The sequence below is a fragment of the Macrosteles quadrilineatus genome, unplaced genomic scaffold, assembly GCF_028750875.1.
Source record: "Macrosteles quadrilineatus isolate MER2022 unplaced genomic scaffold, UCM_ALF_1.0 Scaffold_1__1_contigs__length_201487025, whole genome shotgun sequence".
Taxonomy (NCBI): Eukaryota; Metazoa; Arthropoda; class Insecta; order Hemiptera; family Cicadellidae; genus Macrosteles; species Macrosteles quadrilineatus.
Genome location: NW_026542594.1, coordinates 169,378,051 through 169,393,276, shown reverse-complemented (window position 1 = coordinate 169,393,276; position 15,226 = coordinate 169,378,051). Strand labels below are relative to the sequence as shown.

General features: G+C 33.8%; 1 protein-coding gene across 1 annotated transcript; it reads left to right on the top strand.

The window, feature by feature from the left end:
- Positions 1-169: 169 nt before the first annotated feature.
- On the top strand, positions 170-12,070 carry LOC128989605 (eukaryotic translation initiation factor 1A, X-chromosomal-like). The gene is made up of 6 exons (XM_054411542.1): positions 170-355; positions 3,726-3,809; positions 5,633-5,736; positions 8,836-8,968; positions 9,426-9,529; positions 11,125-12,070. The coding sequence occupies exons 1-6, from the start codon at positions 340-342 to the stop codon at positions 11,128-11,130; spliced, it is 447 nt and encodes a 148-aa protein (XP_054267517.1). The 5' UTR covers positions 170-339; the 3' UTR covers positions 11,131-12,070.
- The last annotated feature ends 3,156 nt before the right edge of the window (positions 12,071-15,226 follow it).

Genomic DNA, 15,226 nt, shown 5'->3' with positions numbered 1-15,226 from the left:
TTCTTGTCATATCTTATAATTTGGTCTAATCCCTAAACATAATCAAACATTTTGATACAAAAAAATTTGAAGTTGTTTAGCTCTTTTGTGGTAAAAACTAAAAAGCCAAAATTATTATTGATATTTATTTTTCCAAATTAACCATTCTTTTTGACTTGCGTGGTGATCTATCTGTCTGCTCAACTCCACTCCACTCCCACCCTTCCCCACTCCATCCATCCATCCAACTTTTACTTCCTTTATGGAGTTTGGCGTAATGCTGTTGACGAGATAGTTGTTTACTTCAGGTGATTTGTTGCATATTTTAAGTAACCACAAGTCCAATAAAGCTTATTTGGAATGCCGAAGAACAAGGGTAAGATTCTACATACTTATTTTTACATTACATTTTATCATCTTTGCCCTGATACAAAGTAATTAGACTCCAGTTGTGGACTTGACAAACTGAACTTTCTGTATTTTCTTATCCATCATTTTCTGTTGTAACATCGATTTCCCGATCAATTAGTCTAGGATATGCAACACAAACTGCCCAATGTTAAATATTCATCGATTTCTGGTTCAATACATAATTTTGTTTAACATTCAGTGTTAAAAGCAACGCAATTATGAAGTAAGACCTGTCACCATGAACTCACCCTCTAGGCTTTTCAAATAAAGGAAAATTTCACAACCTCCATTTTCATTACCGAGGTCTTCTGTCAAGTTCATATATTCTTTTTGAACCATGAACAAAATATTACCATTCTGTCTTAGATGAATAAGTTACCTAAGCCTAACTTAACTTATTGTCAAACTTATGTGAAGGTGTAACTTTCTGAGTGTAGGTAGTCTATTTGATAAGGTTAAAATGAAATTTAAAAAGTGAACCAGGGCCAAAAATAGAAACTTACTTAGGTAAACTTTACTAGAGTTAATTGGCTGCACTTTACTTTAGGTCCTACACTCATTCGAATGAAAATATCGATTATTCGATTGTTTCATTCGACATATCGTTTGGTTAGTTAGGTTAGGTTACCAACCTTACCTAACTAACCAAACGATATATCGAATGAAACAATTGATTAATCGATAAGTATCGATCGATATTTTCAATCGAATGAGTGTAGGACCTAAAGTAAAGTGCAGCCAGTTAATTTCCTTTTAACTTATTTGTTTATTAAATCTTGGTAAATATTTACTGAAATGAAGTTAAAAGTCTTAAAGGTTAACTTATTGTTTTTTTTACATAACTTACAGTGTAAACGATGCAAAAATACATACTTAGAAAGACCAAAAACCATGCTATCTTCTCTACAATTAATGAACTCTGTTAAACCATCTACCTACACCTTCAACTTCAAATTTTCAAGGCTGTCTGGACAGTTATTAATAAGTTATTAGTTGGCGCCAATCTTTTAGCTCCAATTGAAATTGTTACCATCTAAGTCAGTTTCTTGATAGATGTTAGTTAAGTTAAGTTAACTTGGTAGGTTCATCAAACAATCTAACTAATTCTAATCCACATAGGCCTAGCCTAGACAACCCACCTTGAATGAGAAGTGCCAAGAAATAGCAAATTATCTCTTTTAAAGAACTTATTTCACAATACAGCAATTTTCATAAGTTGTCCTAGCCTACTTTGGGCCTGTCAGAAGTGCACAAAAGTGAGGTCCAAGTTAAGCCCAGTTTAATATGACCCGATCTCGGGACCTTAAATCGAGCCCGATCGATGTCGGCCCTGAAATCCGATCATGTAAATTAGTGCTCCTGGTCACGTTTTGGCCGGTGACCAGATTCGGGAGGTCAGGAGAGATTTCCATCCGATTTAGGGAGGAAACGTGGGGATAGTGACCTTCCTCTAGGAACTGGACGTGAAATCCGAAAGTCTTCACTGCTTCAAGCTTAACTGTAGGCCTACTATTTTAGCGAATTTCCCTATAGGGAAGTAGGTAAGTTAGCTATTAATTACTGTAGGCATGTTAAGACCTAGGTCCGGGACCGATTTACTTTTTCATTTTGATGTCCCCAGAGGCCAAAGACACTAATCGTTCAAAATTGTTCTATAAGAAAGTTATATAGGCCTACTTACAAAGGTACAGTAATGTATGTATAATGTACTGTACGGTACCGTACAGAAGTACGGTATATAGCCTATATAAATATAGGCCTACACGTCAGTGAACGCGATAACTTGAGTAATTTTTGTCCGATTTTAATGTATAATTTATTTTAAAGGTTTAAGGTGGGATAAACTTGGATGAGTTCGCAAACCAGCATGATTGGACAATGGGAAGTGGTTTTATAGGGTAAAAAATGTTTTTTTAATTTTTGACCCTAAAAACGCAAAATTTCCTGAATGTCTCTCTAGACCTTTAGAAAGGACTTGAAAACAAATAATTTAGCATAAATCAGTGTTTTTGTTCGGGTAATTGGTAGCCTAATGGAAAAAATTCAAAAAATTTTAAATCCTAAATTCCCATATTATTCTTATGGGTACCTATTATTTTATATTGTAAAATGTTTTAGTTTGCTTGTTTATGGATATATTTTAATCAAACTTGGCAAGTTTATTTATTTTATACAAAGCTATTAATATTTTACTAAAACACACTTCATTAGTTTCCATGTAGCAGCAAACCTAGTGTACTCGTTAAAACTAACATTATTTATATATTTAATTGAAAACCAATTCAGACTAAGGGAAATTCGCTCAGTCAGAAGGTTTGCTGCGGCGGAGGTATTTTTTTATTTGAGGTCATCATATTGTGAAAATCGCGGGTGTCATATCATATGCGAGAAATTTCGAAGGTCTTCAGCATCCAATATGTCCAGAAGTCTTGTATGTCTCAGTATAGGTCTTCGGAAGTAAGTTCCTTTCTGTTTCATCCATATCCTCGTTTTCCTCCTTTCTTGCACGCTACCAATGCCGTTAAATACTACTCTAACAACTTGCCGCTTTGTTAAATATGGAGCCATTAAGTTTACATTGCACTTAGAAAATGTAAAAAAAAAAACAACTTTTGAATTAATTTATGACATTCTTCAATGAAGGAAAGCAACACACTGAACTCAGATAGGGCGCAGAGAACGGGTCGTCTAAATAGAACTCTCTGTCCCTGTTGGCCAGGTGGGAGAACATTGACAGGGTTTTCGGGACAAAGAACTGGAACGGATAGTGTAAACCCCGCTTTAGGCCTACTTAGTCAACCTTAGCAATTATTTTCTAAAAACTTTAGGTTAATCTATATTCAAATTCATTATTCAGTTATTTTCTAAACCTGTAGCCCTTAAAGTAACTTGTGTAGGCATACACAACCTTGATGATACATGATGTTTATTTGGCAAAAACGCCAGCTCATTTACTTAGACCAGGCCCAAACATTTTCTTACGATTTTGTGGATTACAGAAACCAGTAACTTATCAACCGTCCGTTATGAGCATCTGACAACCTCCTGCCATCATGCTAAGCTTGGTTAAACAGTAGTAATTAAGCTTAGCCCTAAATAATAACACAACTGTATTATTTACATTTGCATTTTTTTTTTATTTAAAAAATTTGTAGATTAATCAATGTAAATTACCACATTAAGAGCAGAAGGACCAGAAGAAGCCACAATGTGTGTAGAATAGAGTAAAATATTAACAAACCGTAAGTTGTACACTCTTTGCCATTACATTTTTGTATTTTCATTCAAAATTTTAAGCCTGGTTTAAGTTTTTTACCATAGTCTTTCTGTTTTAGGAAAGGGAGGTAAAAACCGCAGAAGGGGTAAGAATGAAAATGAAACAGAGAAGCGTGAGTTGGTTTTCAAAGAGGATGGACAAGGTATGTTTTCTTATTATAGTTAGGCTAACTGAATTTAATCTATTCTCTATGATAAACAATATTTTTTTCTCAGTAAATATCATGCTTATAACCAACTACAGTAGAACCTCTTTAATCCGAACTAATTGGGACCAGAGGTAGTTCGGACTAGTGAATAGTTCGGATTACAGAACAAATTGTTGTTTTTACATAAAAATAGCTAAAACATGGCTAAAATTGATCTAAATTATTTTGGGAAAAGTAAAAAAAATGTTTTATAAATTAAAATAGTGTTTATTTAATACAGTAGTAAACATGGTGAATAAACAGTACTGTACATTAAATACAGTATACAATAAAGAACTGCTGTAGGCTACTGTGTATAGAGTACAGCAATGAGGGGTTCGGATTAGTGGACGTTCGGATTACGGGGGTTCGCATTAAAGAGGTTCTACTGTATTAACTTTTTATGGTGGTTAGGCCTAACCAACTAGACTGACTACACCCCCTTTACATGATCAGCCTTACCCCATTGCCTGTAAACATTTCTTATTTTCCCAAGGTGTTTTTACATTTTAGTTGATAAAGTTCAGCTTTATAAATATTTTTTTCTAAAATTAATTAGGTTTAGGCTACCTACTTAAAATTAGCAAAAAATTAATGCCCTTATACCACCTAAAAGTGTCTTTTGTGGGTTGAATAAAATACATTAGGGCTTTTTCTCCATAGGCTTTCTTTGTCCCATGTTATTGTAATAGATCAACCTCTCTCTTGTATTAAATGAGCAGATCTCAACCAACTAATCTCATAAGACGCTGTAAATTTTTAACTTATATTTATTTCAAAGCCCAAAATTAAAATTAGGGATGGACGAAATTGGATTTTTAGTTCGAGACGAGATTTTTTATTTCTCATAAAATTTCGAGACGAGATCGAGACGGGATTTCCCTTCTCATACACAACGGGAAATGCACGTTCAAAATTTTTACCTGATTTTGTAACATTGTTAGAAGACTGTTTAAATACAAAAATAATGATAATAGGCAAGAATATTTACAATCTTTTATTAAAAAACATCAGCATAACATTTTTTTTATTAATCACGCCTAACTTATTAAAAATGCCTACGATTAGGAATCATAGTGATATCATTTAGGATAGAGTTCAACTTATCCTAAAATAAAATAAATCATAAAATAAAAGCAATATTAATTTTTATAAAATAGTTACTTGTTTTGACTTTTATAGTAATAAAACATTCCTCACACTGCTTATACTTAACAAAACTTCTCAAATGTTATTAAAGTAATATTTACATTTAAAGAATTAATTAAATAAGAACGCCTTCGCAAAGGAAACGCAACTACAACACGCTCCTGTATTGCGGGTATTGCATTGACTTTCTGCAGGCGTTTTTAATTTAAAAAAAAAAAAATTTTTAATTCTCGTCTCGATAAAAATCTCGGCCAAAAAGAAATCTTGTCTCGTGTAACGAGATTTAAAATTTCCCGAAATTTCGAGACTTGACCATCCCTAATTAAAATCCTAAATAACCAGCGGTTAAAACGTTTGATATTCTGCTACTTTGAGCAAGGTAAACTTGTTTTTGATTAATTTAAATCCTAGATCAGACAAGTAGCAAGGTTTCTATATACCCAGATGCTTCGACACCTGTGCCGGTTTTAAACATTGTAGACCTACCTATTTAAAATGTTGTTAAATCCCTTTCAATTAATGAAAACCTCGTATTATCTACCAAAAATAGACTAGACAAACCTGTTTTGATAAAATATAATTCATCCAAAATGTGTGGTGGATCCTCATATCTTAAGTGTGTTTTACAGAATACGCTCAAGTTACAAAAATGCTTGGAAATGGACGCCTTGAAGCCATGTGTTTTGATGGAATCAAGCGATTATGTCACATCCGAGGAAAGCTCCGGAAGAAGGTAATGAGAAGTTTTTAAAAAAGAGCTTACTTATTGAAAGTTTTATAATATATTTTTTTAGTTTGGTTTTAAAATTGAAAATTGAAATTGATTTCGTGAGTCGGTGGCTCAGTTGGTAGTGTCACGGACTTCGGGTCCAAGGCAGCGATGTCGTGGGTTTGGATGCTGGTCACTGCCACTAAAATTTATCAGTAGGCCTACAGTTCACCTTTGTACTGTACTGGCTCACCCCTTGCTTTGCTGAATACGTTCCACGCACAGATCTGTAGTCTATGTGGACGGGCAAATGCAAGGTTAAAAGAGGTCGCCAACCTCTTAAAAAAAATTCCAGTTTTGTATTCAAAAACGTCTAGGATACCCACTGAAGCGTGAAATAAGCTTTTAAACTTAAAACCCGTGAAATAAGGTTTTGAACCTTAAAAATTCCTAACTTATTTAGATTTTCAATATTCTATGGTCCATAACCATAGAACTCCGGGTCCATAATCTACGACGATTGAAACAATTAAGTTATCATATGTTAGGACCAAAAACTGTTAGTTGTGTTAACCTGCAGTAAAATCTTTTAAATATCACTGTTTTGTTTCTTTTCACATTGTATTGTAAAGTAATGAATTGAAGGTTGCTCAAAGTGATCTTGATTTAGCCTCAAAAGGTTTAGCATAAATTACCTGATGACCGCCAATCGTATCAATTATCCTTTACAGGACATGCCTTTCGGGTGATTAAATCACCATCGTCAGTCCTCATATAAGATCTTGATATTCCCCATTACAAGTCTTACAGTTTGAATCAGGTACCGTACATACATAAAATTAAATTACACATAAAAACGGAAAACGATCAATTGGCGGACATTAGTGAAAATAAAAGTGAATCATGAAGCTCGTGGGTGTCACAGAGATCATAAGAAAGTATCATTTAAGCTGATGCAATCATAATTCACGTTACAGTATATCATCTAAGTTATTATTATTTTTTGAATCTCTGTTACATAAACAAATTTCAAAACATTTTGAAAAATATAGCATATTCACTGACAATCAGTATGGCTTCAGGCCACACAGAAGTACATCAAATGCTGTCATAAAGTTGGTTGAAAATGTTGTTAGCGACTTGGAAAAATCAAATAGAGTAAATTTCAGATCTTTTGATATGTCAAAAGCGTTTGACACAGTTCAACATGATATTTTGGAAAAAAATTGCTTTTTTATAGATTTGACCTTAATTCGGTAAATCTCATAATGTCTTATTTAACGAACCGGACTCAGTTTGTATTTAAGGATGGAACTTTTTCAAGGGGCAGACTGGTAGAGTATGGTGTGCCACAAGGCTCTATACTTGGACCAATCTTGTTTAATATCTATATTAATGATCTACCGATTAGTGTTGAGAGAATAGGCATCGATGGCTTTTTATTTGCAGATGACCTTGGTTTAAAAATTGTTGATAACTCAAAGCAAGGTATAGTAGACAAACTTGATTCTAGTCTTTTGACTCTCCAGGACTGGTGTGCTGCTAACTATCTATCTCTTAATACGGAGAAAATTTATGACTTGTATTTTAGCTACAATAAAAATGTTGGTAATACTTCAGAAAACAATGTTTTAAAGTTTTTAGGTATTTGGTTGGATTCTAAACTGTCCTGGAGCTTCCATGTAGATTTTATTGCTAAGAGATTGTCCAAGGGTTTATATATGCTTAGAAGGTTAAGGCACTGTGTTGATAACTATGTATTGTTAAATGTTTATTATGCACAAATCCATAGTATTTTAACATATGGTATTGTTTTATGGGGAGCTAGTTCATATTGCAAAAAACTTTTTATTTTGCAAAAAAGAGCAATTAGGTTAGTTTGTAATGTCCCTTATAGAAAGTCTTGTAAATCCTTATTTGTAAATTTACGTGTCTTAACTCTCTACTCTCTTTATGTATTACACTCTCTGTGCTATGTCCCTCAAATTTAGACTCATTTAGTATTAATGCTGATTTTCATTCCTATAATACAAGAAACAAATGCAATTTAAGAGTTCAACAATTTAAGTATGCTGCTTCACAGAAAAACTGGTTGTATTTGTCAACCAAGCTCTATAATTCTTTACCAAAAAATATAAAGTCACTGCCAGAAACTAAATTCAAAAATAAAATAAAAAATGTACTCATTAATGAGCGACTCTATACAATTGAAGACTTTTTTGAGATATGCTGGGAAATGTACAATTAAATCTTTCGATCAATCTATCTAAATTTCAGTTCCACTCATGTTATTCAATGCAAAAAAATTTTGAGGTCTAGTGTTAAGATTTTGATTATGTATTAAACAATTTTGTTTATTCTCTTATTATATAACTATGTATGTATATTTGTATATGCATTTCACTTGACATTGTATATTTCATGTTAGATCTAAGTTGTGACGATTGTCAATACACTGTTTTTTGTGTTTTAATGACAATAAATATTCTTGATTCTTGATTAAAGCTGTGTAGACATGGTACTGGGTATGATCACAGGAAATGAATAGGGCCTACAAGTGTTATTATGATAGCTGGAGATTATGACAAATTTTGCCCCAAATGACGGCAAAATCATCACAGATGTGTCCACGACTGCAGGAAATCAATACGGATGTTGCCATGATCCCTGCAGATGATCATGGATGTTGTCACAATTGTAGATCATCACAGTTACCTTATTATTATGACCGTGGGAAATTATTAAGATGACATGTATATCGCTGTATATGATTACGGATGTTCCCATGATTGCTGGAGGTGATCAGAAATTTTGCTGCGATCATGGGAAATCATCGTGGATATTGCCTCGATTGTTCTACCGGTGTATGCACTTGGCGTTGCTGTTCTTAAACAGTTTTGAAAGCAAATTCAAGTTTGTAAATTATTTATAACTTAAGGGAGAACCAATTTTTACAGTAGGATACGGATACACATTAGGCTATAAGTGCTTTTTATGAAATGTTTTTTCTAGGGAATTTTTTACTGGCTCAAGTCATTTCTTTGCAGTCATTGATGTAATTATAGTTAAAGCTTTGTGCAAAATGAATTAAACTATTTTACTAAACTATTATTTTGTTTAAAGGTATGGATAAACCAAGGAGATATCATCCTCATTGGTTTAAGAGACTACCAAGATGCCAAAGCTGATGTTATTCTGAAATATACACCAGACGAGGCAAGGAATCTCAAAACATACGGAGAGTTCCCAGAGACAGGTTGGTTTTGTTTGAAACTTTATTTCGTTTTCCAGTGAGTCTGTAATTTTTCTATTTATAATGAGTCTTTTATTGCTGTGGACATTATTTTGTGTTACCGTAGTTTTAAAGTAAATTGAGTTCTGTTTTTTTTTTCAGTTAGTAGGATAGACGGTAGAAGTATATAGGCCTGCAGGAGGCCTATATACTTAACTAAAATCCAACGTTACATTTTTTTACTATAGCCTATTAATGTTTCGTATGGAGGCTTAACAATGTTATAATTTTCCCCATGTGTATGAATTTCAGAAAGATGATTTGAGTAGATTGCACGTAAACTATACATGTTTAATAGTAATCTGTTCGGAAATTGTTACTTGGCAAAGAAGTAAAAACAAGGAACAAAATGTAAGGTGAGATATATTTTTATGTAAGCTGGTTTATTTAGTGCCAGTTCTGAAATCTTTCTTTGTTACAGTGCGTATCAACGACACTGTCACATTCGTGGAGGACGGCTTTGATGAAGACATCGAGTTCGGAGACGAGATCAGCGACGAAGGGGAGGGCGATCCTGTCGATAATGTAAGTTGAACTACTAAAGTTTTTCAAATTCTTTTTTTTTGTGGCGTTAAAATTATGTTTTGTTAGAGAAACGATTGAAACCTTGTCTTGAAATGGGACCGGTTACAAAACAAGTGAGAATTAAACAGTCAGAGTAGCAAGAAACAAGGGTTAAAACAGCTACAAGCTTATTTACCATTCCAAATTCATTAATTATGTCACATAACTGTTACGGTAAAAATGAATGAATTAAAATTGATAATAATTACTCATTGCTTACACTTACAACAGAAGAGTTATTGTTAAGCTAGGGTACAAGTATGTGCCAGATAGCTGATATTGTTTTAATTGTGATATGTTTTACACGATTAAAACACCCAGTCAAAAAGTGTACAAAAGTGCAATAAAAGTTTCATTTTAAAGCTAAAAAAAAAAAAATTTGCAGCCTAATCAAATAATACTTTTGGGAGGACCCGTATTCTATCTGGGGGATACCACTAAACTTTCTGGGCATGAGTTGAACAACAAATTTTGGAAGTATTCTGCGATATAGAGTTTATGGGTGGGGGGGGGGGTGAGCACCCCTGACTGAATGTTTATATAACAAATTTCAATTTATTCCAAATTCAAACGGTTGGTGTTGGTTCATTTTAATATAACAGAGGCCATGAATTGTTTAGAAAAGGTTGACTATTATAAGATTATTGTAAAGTTGCATAAGTTATCACAGTGTTTTCCGACAGTATTGGGCTTTTTTGAAAGTCTTTGTAAGGCAACGGCAATGCCCTGGTCATCTAACATTGACATTTTGATAGACGGAATCATTAATAGCCCTACGACAAATGTCATCTAGGTCCGGAACTGGTTCCGCTTTAGATGGAACCAGCAACCTCCGGATTTCATGCCAGCACTGTAACCTCTGGCTAAATTAAAACTTTTGTATATAGTTGAAACTAGCTGTACCCGCGGGCTTTGCCCCGTTTAACTTCATAAGTATTCGCATGGCTCATTCACGTCCTGGTTGAAGTTTGTTCGCTACGCTCACTCACCTTTAGGTTGGAGCTTGTTCGCTGCGCTCACTTGCCTTCAGGTTAGCTCGTTCGCTACGCTAACTCGCCTCCAGGTTGAAGTTCGTTCGCTACGCTCACTCACCTTTTGGTTGAAAATTAGCTGTTGTCATAAATTTAAAAAATAATAGTGCTGCACCCTGTTGGTAATCATTGTAACTTTTATGCTATTGACCATCATAGAACAGAACCAACTTGTTTAATTGAAACAGCTGTTAAGATTCATTAATTCCTTTTAAATATGAAAAATCATAAGGTTAACATGGGGAACTACAGAGCCACTGGGGCGGAGCCCGAAAGGATTTTTGAGATAAGAATATGCTTTAATGTTAATCGGGAATGTGAGCTATCATCATGCCAAATTTCAGCCCAATCCGTCCAGTAGTTTATGCGTGATTGAGCAACACACACACACACACACACAAACTCATAAACTTTCAGATTTATAATATCATAAGATATACTGCGACCTATCATACCAACAGGTTTAAAGAATTAAGAAACAGTTAATTACAGTTTGTTACCAATTTGTTCTTATCTTTGTTCCAGATCTGATACCAGGAGCAACTGCACTTCTCGAGTCCTGGTCGCAACCCCCGCCTCCTCCCTCTTCCCTCGTAACTAGCACATGATGTACATTTTCAGAATATATAAATTTATAGTTGATTTAAACTTGTTTATTTTGACTTCAATTTGTTATGCAGCTTAGTTAATTATTGTGATCAGTTTGCCTGGCTTGAGCCAGCTAGTGTTCAATGAGGATTGATGAACATATTTTAAGTAGCACAAATCATACAATTTTAACCATGACGAACAAGTTAAATTTATTAGCGATGCTTAAAGGGGATTGTTTGAAACAATCTTAAACAAGAGTTAAAATTATAATATAAAAATTATTTTTCCTTAAATCTCTTAATTCTTTAGTAAATAAATATATCACAAAAACTTTTGTTTTCGTCACACTCAAATATATGCTACTTGAATATAAATTAAATAGAGGTATAGATCATGTTGTTTGAGATGGTGTATAGGAAGGGACGAGGAAAGTTCCACAACTAAGAGAGACAACAATAATCCAATTAATTGTTGAAATTACTACAAAATAACACATGTGACGGTTGTGAGGAAATAGTTCTTGTGGTCAAGCACATCCTGCTCGCCACTATAACCAGCACGATCTATAACTTTTTGTTTTTTATTCAAAGTATGTATATATTTACTGAAGAGTGCCCATTGGCCTTATGAATCAATTGCATCGCTACAAAATCACGTACTACTGAATTAATTATATTCATATGTAAAAACAATAAATTGTATTATAAAGATGTTCAGGCACCAAGATCATAATTGGTTCTCTAAAATATGTATATGGGTGTATCTTAAGATTGGGCGAGTGTATTTAATGTGTATTTGATTATTACATCCGGCCGTTTTCTTTTGTTGGTTAACATGTTTGGTATTATTTTTTGTAAATAAATATGTTAGCCCAGTCTGACTGGATGTTTTATTTATCCATTTAAATTAAATCAATTAGTACTATCAATTAACAGTAAACACAACTAACTGGCTGGGTTATAGTTATCCCTTAGCATTCCAAAAGTGCCGGTGCGATCCTGAGAAAAGTTGTTATCTTTTTGATGGTTTGAAACTGGAACAAGCTGTCCCTGATCATTGGGGCTAAATAAATGACACTGGGTAAAAGAACCGTTGCCTTTAGTTAGAAAAAAGCCACAAAGATTATCTGACTCCGTTCTATATTCACATTGCATTTATATTCACCTTAAAATAGGTTATTAACGTAATGATGATGTATGTATAACAAAACTACAACAAACTTGTATTATATGGAGTTGTTATTAAGTGGAAAGACCTAAATTTGGTTGTGACACAGGCTGAAACCTAGGTTATAAACAAAATATATATTCTTATTGAGGTAATGTTGTTTGTGAACCTCGTAAAAACTTTATTCGAAAAACATTAACTAACTGGAGATTTGCTTGGATTGCAATTGCTGTGACAGTGGCTTAGCGATCGTGGAGTGAGCGGAGCAGTCACTCCAGAGCGGAAGGCTCTGGGGGGTGGAACTTTTTGGAGAAATAAAACTTTTGTTGCTGCTATATAAATTTAAATTAGATTTTAACTTGGATATTAATAATTTTTGTCTTAAATTAAAAGGTATGCACATTGCACACACAGATTTGCCATCAAGCATGATCATTCATTTATCTACTGTGTTACTCGACCGAAAAAAAAACATAAATTTTTTTTTCAAATTCTTACTTTAATTAAAGATGAGTTTCACCCGTTCTAATGATATTATCTTAAGTATTGGACTAAGAACCTTCAGTGAAATACCAGCTTTCATTTGAGTGATTGGTTATTTAGATTCAACGTACCTGAAGCACACTGCTGCACGAATCAACAATAATAATTATTATTTTAGGACTTATATGCAAGCAATGATACTCCATTTTCATTTTCGTTATTTATTTTATATGTCTTGATCTTAAAATACTCACATAGAAATAAAGGCTTTCATTTTAGATATTGATCGTTTGTATCAGTTTAGTTCAAGATACTGTATTGCCTAATCAAAACATATTTTATTGCCATTATTGTAAATTTTATTTTGACCCGGGCAACACCGGGTTTTGCTTTCTAGTAGTTTCTTGAAAATAAGATACTGACTGAGAAGGACATATGGACTGGTACAAAATGAATTAGGGTGGAGAATCCGAAAGAACAGAGAACTAAAGGCGGGTTTTCCTAGCTGAGGGGTATACGCAACAGTGGGGTGCGGGGTTCAATGCATTTTTAGACCGCACCGCAGACAAAGACGGACTAGTGTTTTCCTAGACTTCGCGAAATGCGGACTTCAAGTTTCCCTCACAGAATCACTTGCACAACAACACAAACTCCTCGCCATCCCGTTGTGGACTGTGACGTAGACTCCTCTAGAATGAGTCAGGAACAAGAAGTTAAGTCTATAATTAAAACTGTAGATCAGTACAACCCAGAAGACAGGAGACCACTCGGCAGGCTGAGACTTCAATGGAAGAGCCAGGTGCTGAGGGATTTAGCAGTATTAGGAACCACCCCCGAGGCAGCTGAAGATAGAGAGCAGTGGAGAGGCATCGTTGGCGAGGCCAAAACCCTAAGGTTTCAGTGGCCAAGGAGTGGTAAGTTCAATTATTTGTGAATCAAACACATATAAAACTATTTGACTTTTTTGAACTTTTTACTTAAGCAAACAACTTTTCTTTATAAATACATAGGTAACGTTCTTAAACTTGAAAAAAAAAAACATAACACTTCAGTCTCTCTTTTATAGATATGAACACTTATTTTTTTACTATTAAAACTCTTCAAGTCTAAAAAATTGCACTTAATATCATATGAGATTTCCAACTTGCTTTTGGCAGTAGTTCAGCTTTTTCCTAGGTTTGCCCTTATCCTTGGTGAAACAGGACTGAAAAATAAAATAAATAAGGTAAAAGTATAAATAAATTAGTTTAACATTAATGAAATGATTACCCTTTTTCATACCTATTATTATTAAGTTATATAAAATTACATCTGTAAATAGTTAAAATCAAATTTTTACAAAAAGTCAATTAAACAACATCATCAGTGGTCAAAGTTGTGGTTTAAATTCACAACATGATTGTGTTGTCTTTGTTGCATCAGACTACAACACAAGTAGACTTCTCATCCCATTGTAAATTTTGAAGCTCGTTTTTTGTTGTGTAGTTTATGTTGGTGACACTCATCGTTAGTCTTGACAAAATTTTGTTTCTATTATTTTAGGGTTAATTTCATGACTTGTGCTTTACTGTTTGGTTATATAACTAGGGAACGAGTTATTGTTTATGGTTAGATCGTTTTATTTGGTTAAACGAGGTTTTAAATTACTGAAATAATAAGAAACAAACTGTGTTTGTTAACAAAACACAACCCCTACAGAGCACCGGATGGGACAAACAATGGAATTGTCTTTAGCTGGTCCTTGGATGAGGAACTAAAGGGAGTATAATTTATCTATGGTTGCATCAAAATTCAGTCAACACTCTTGAGTCTGACTTACACTTTATAATTTGATTCCAAAATTAAGACACATTTTGTTAAGACCATCAGCTGCTTACTAGCTATACTCCGTTCACAAAATTTAGGCGGTTAAAGGGGAAGTCCCCCCCACTTCTTTTTTGCTTAATGTATATGTTGCAGCTGATTGGCGTTTAAAAAAAAACTCAGCTGCTCAGCTATTGTTTTAAAGGTAGGATCAAGTGGAAGGGACAGATTTCTTCCCCTAAAACCACCTAAATTTTGTGAATGGAGTATAGTTGCAAAAAATTATTTAGCAATCAATGATTGTGAAATAGGACCCAGCTGATTATGGTTGCAAGATAGGACCAAAATGATTACTGGTTGCAAGATAAAACCTCGCTAGATTGGTTGCAAATTCAGGCTGCAGCTTTTAAGTTAAATTTAAATAGGACTTCTTCAATGCTTACGATCTATTAGCTACAGCCCTGATACAATAATATTTTGAAGACTCAATACATTTTTGAGTTCAGTAAATATATTTTCCTGCATTGTGATTAAATCTTTTAAGGTTTACAAATGCAAAAGTTAAACAAAAACCAACGTACCG

Coding starts and splice junctions, on each gene's coding strand:
- LOC128989605 (XM_054411542.1), top strand. Junction 3,810..5,632: donor TTTCAAAGAGGATGGACAAG/GTATGTTTTCTT, acceptor TGTGTTTTACAG/AATACGCTCAAGTTACAAAA. Junction 5,737..8,835: donor GAGGAAAGCTCCGGAAGAAG/GTAATGAGAAGT, acceptor TTTTGTTTAAAG/GTATGGATAAACCAAGGAGA.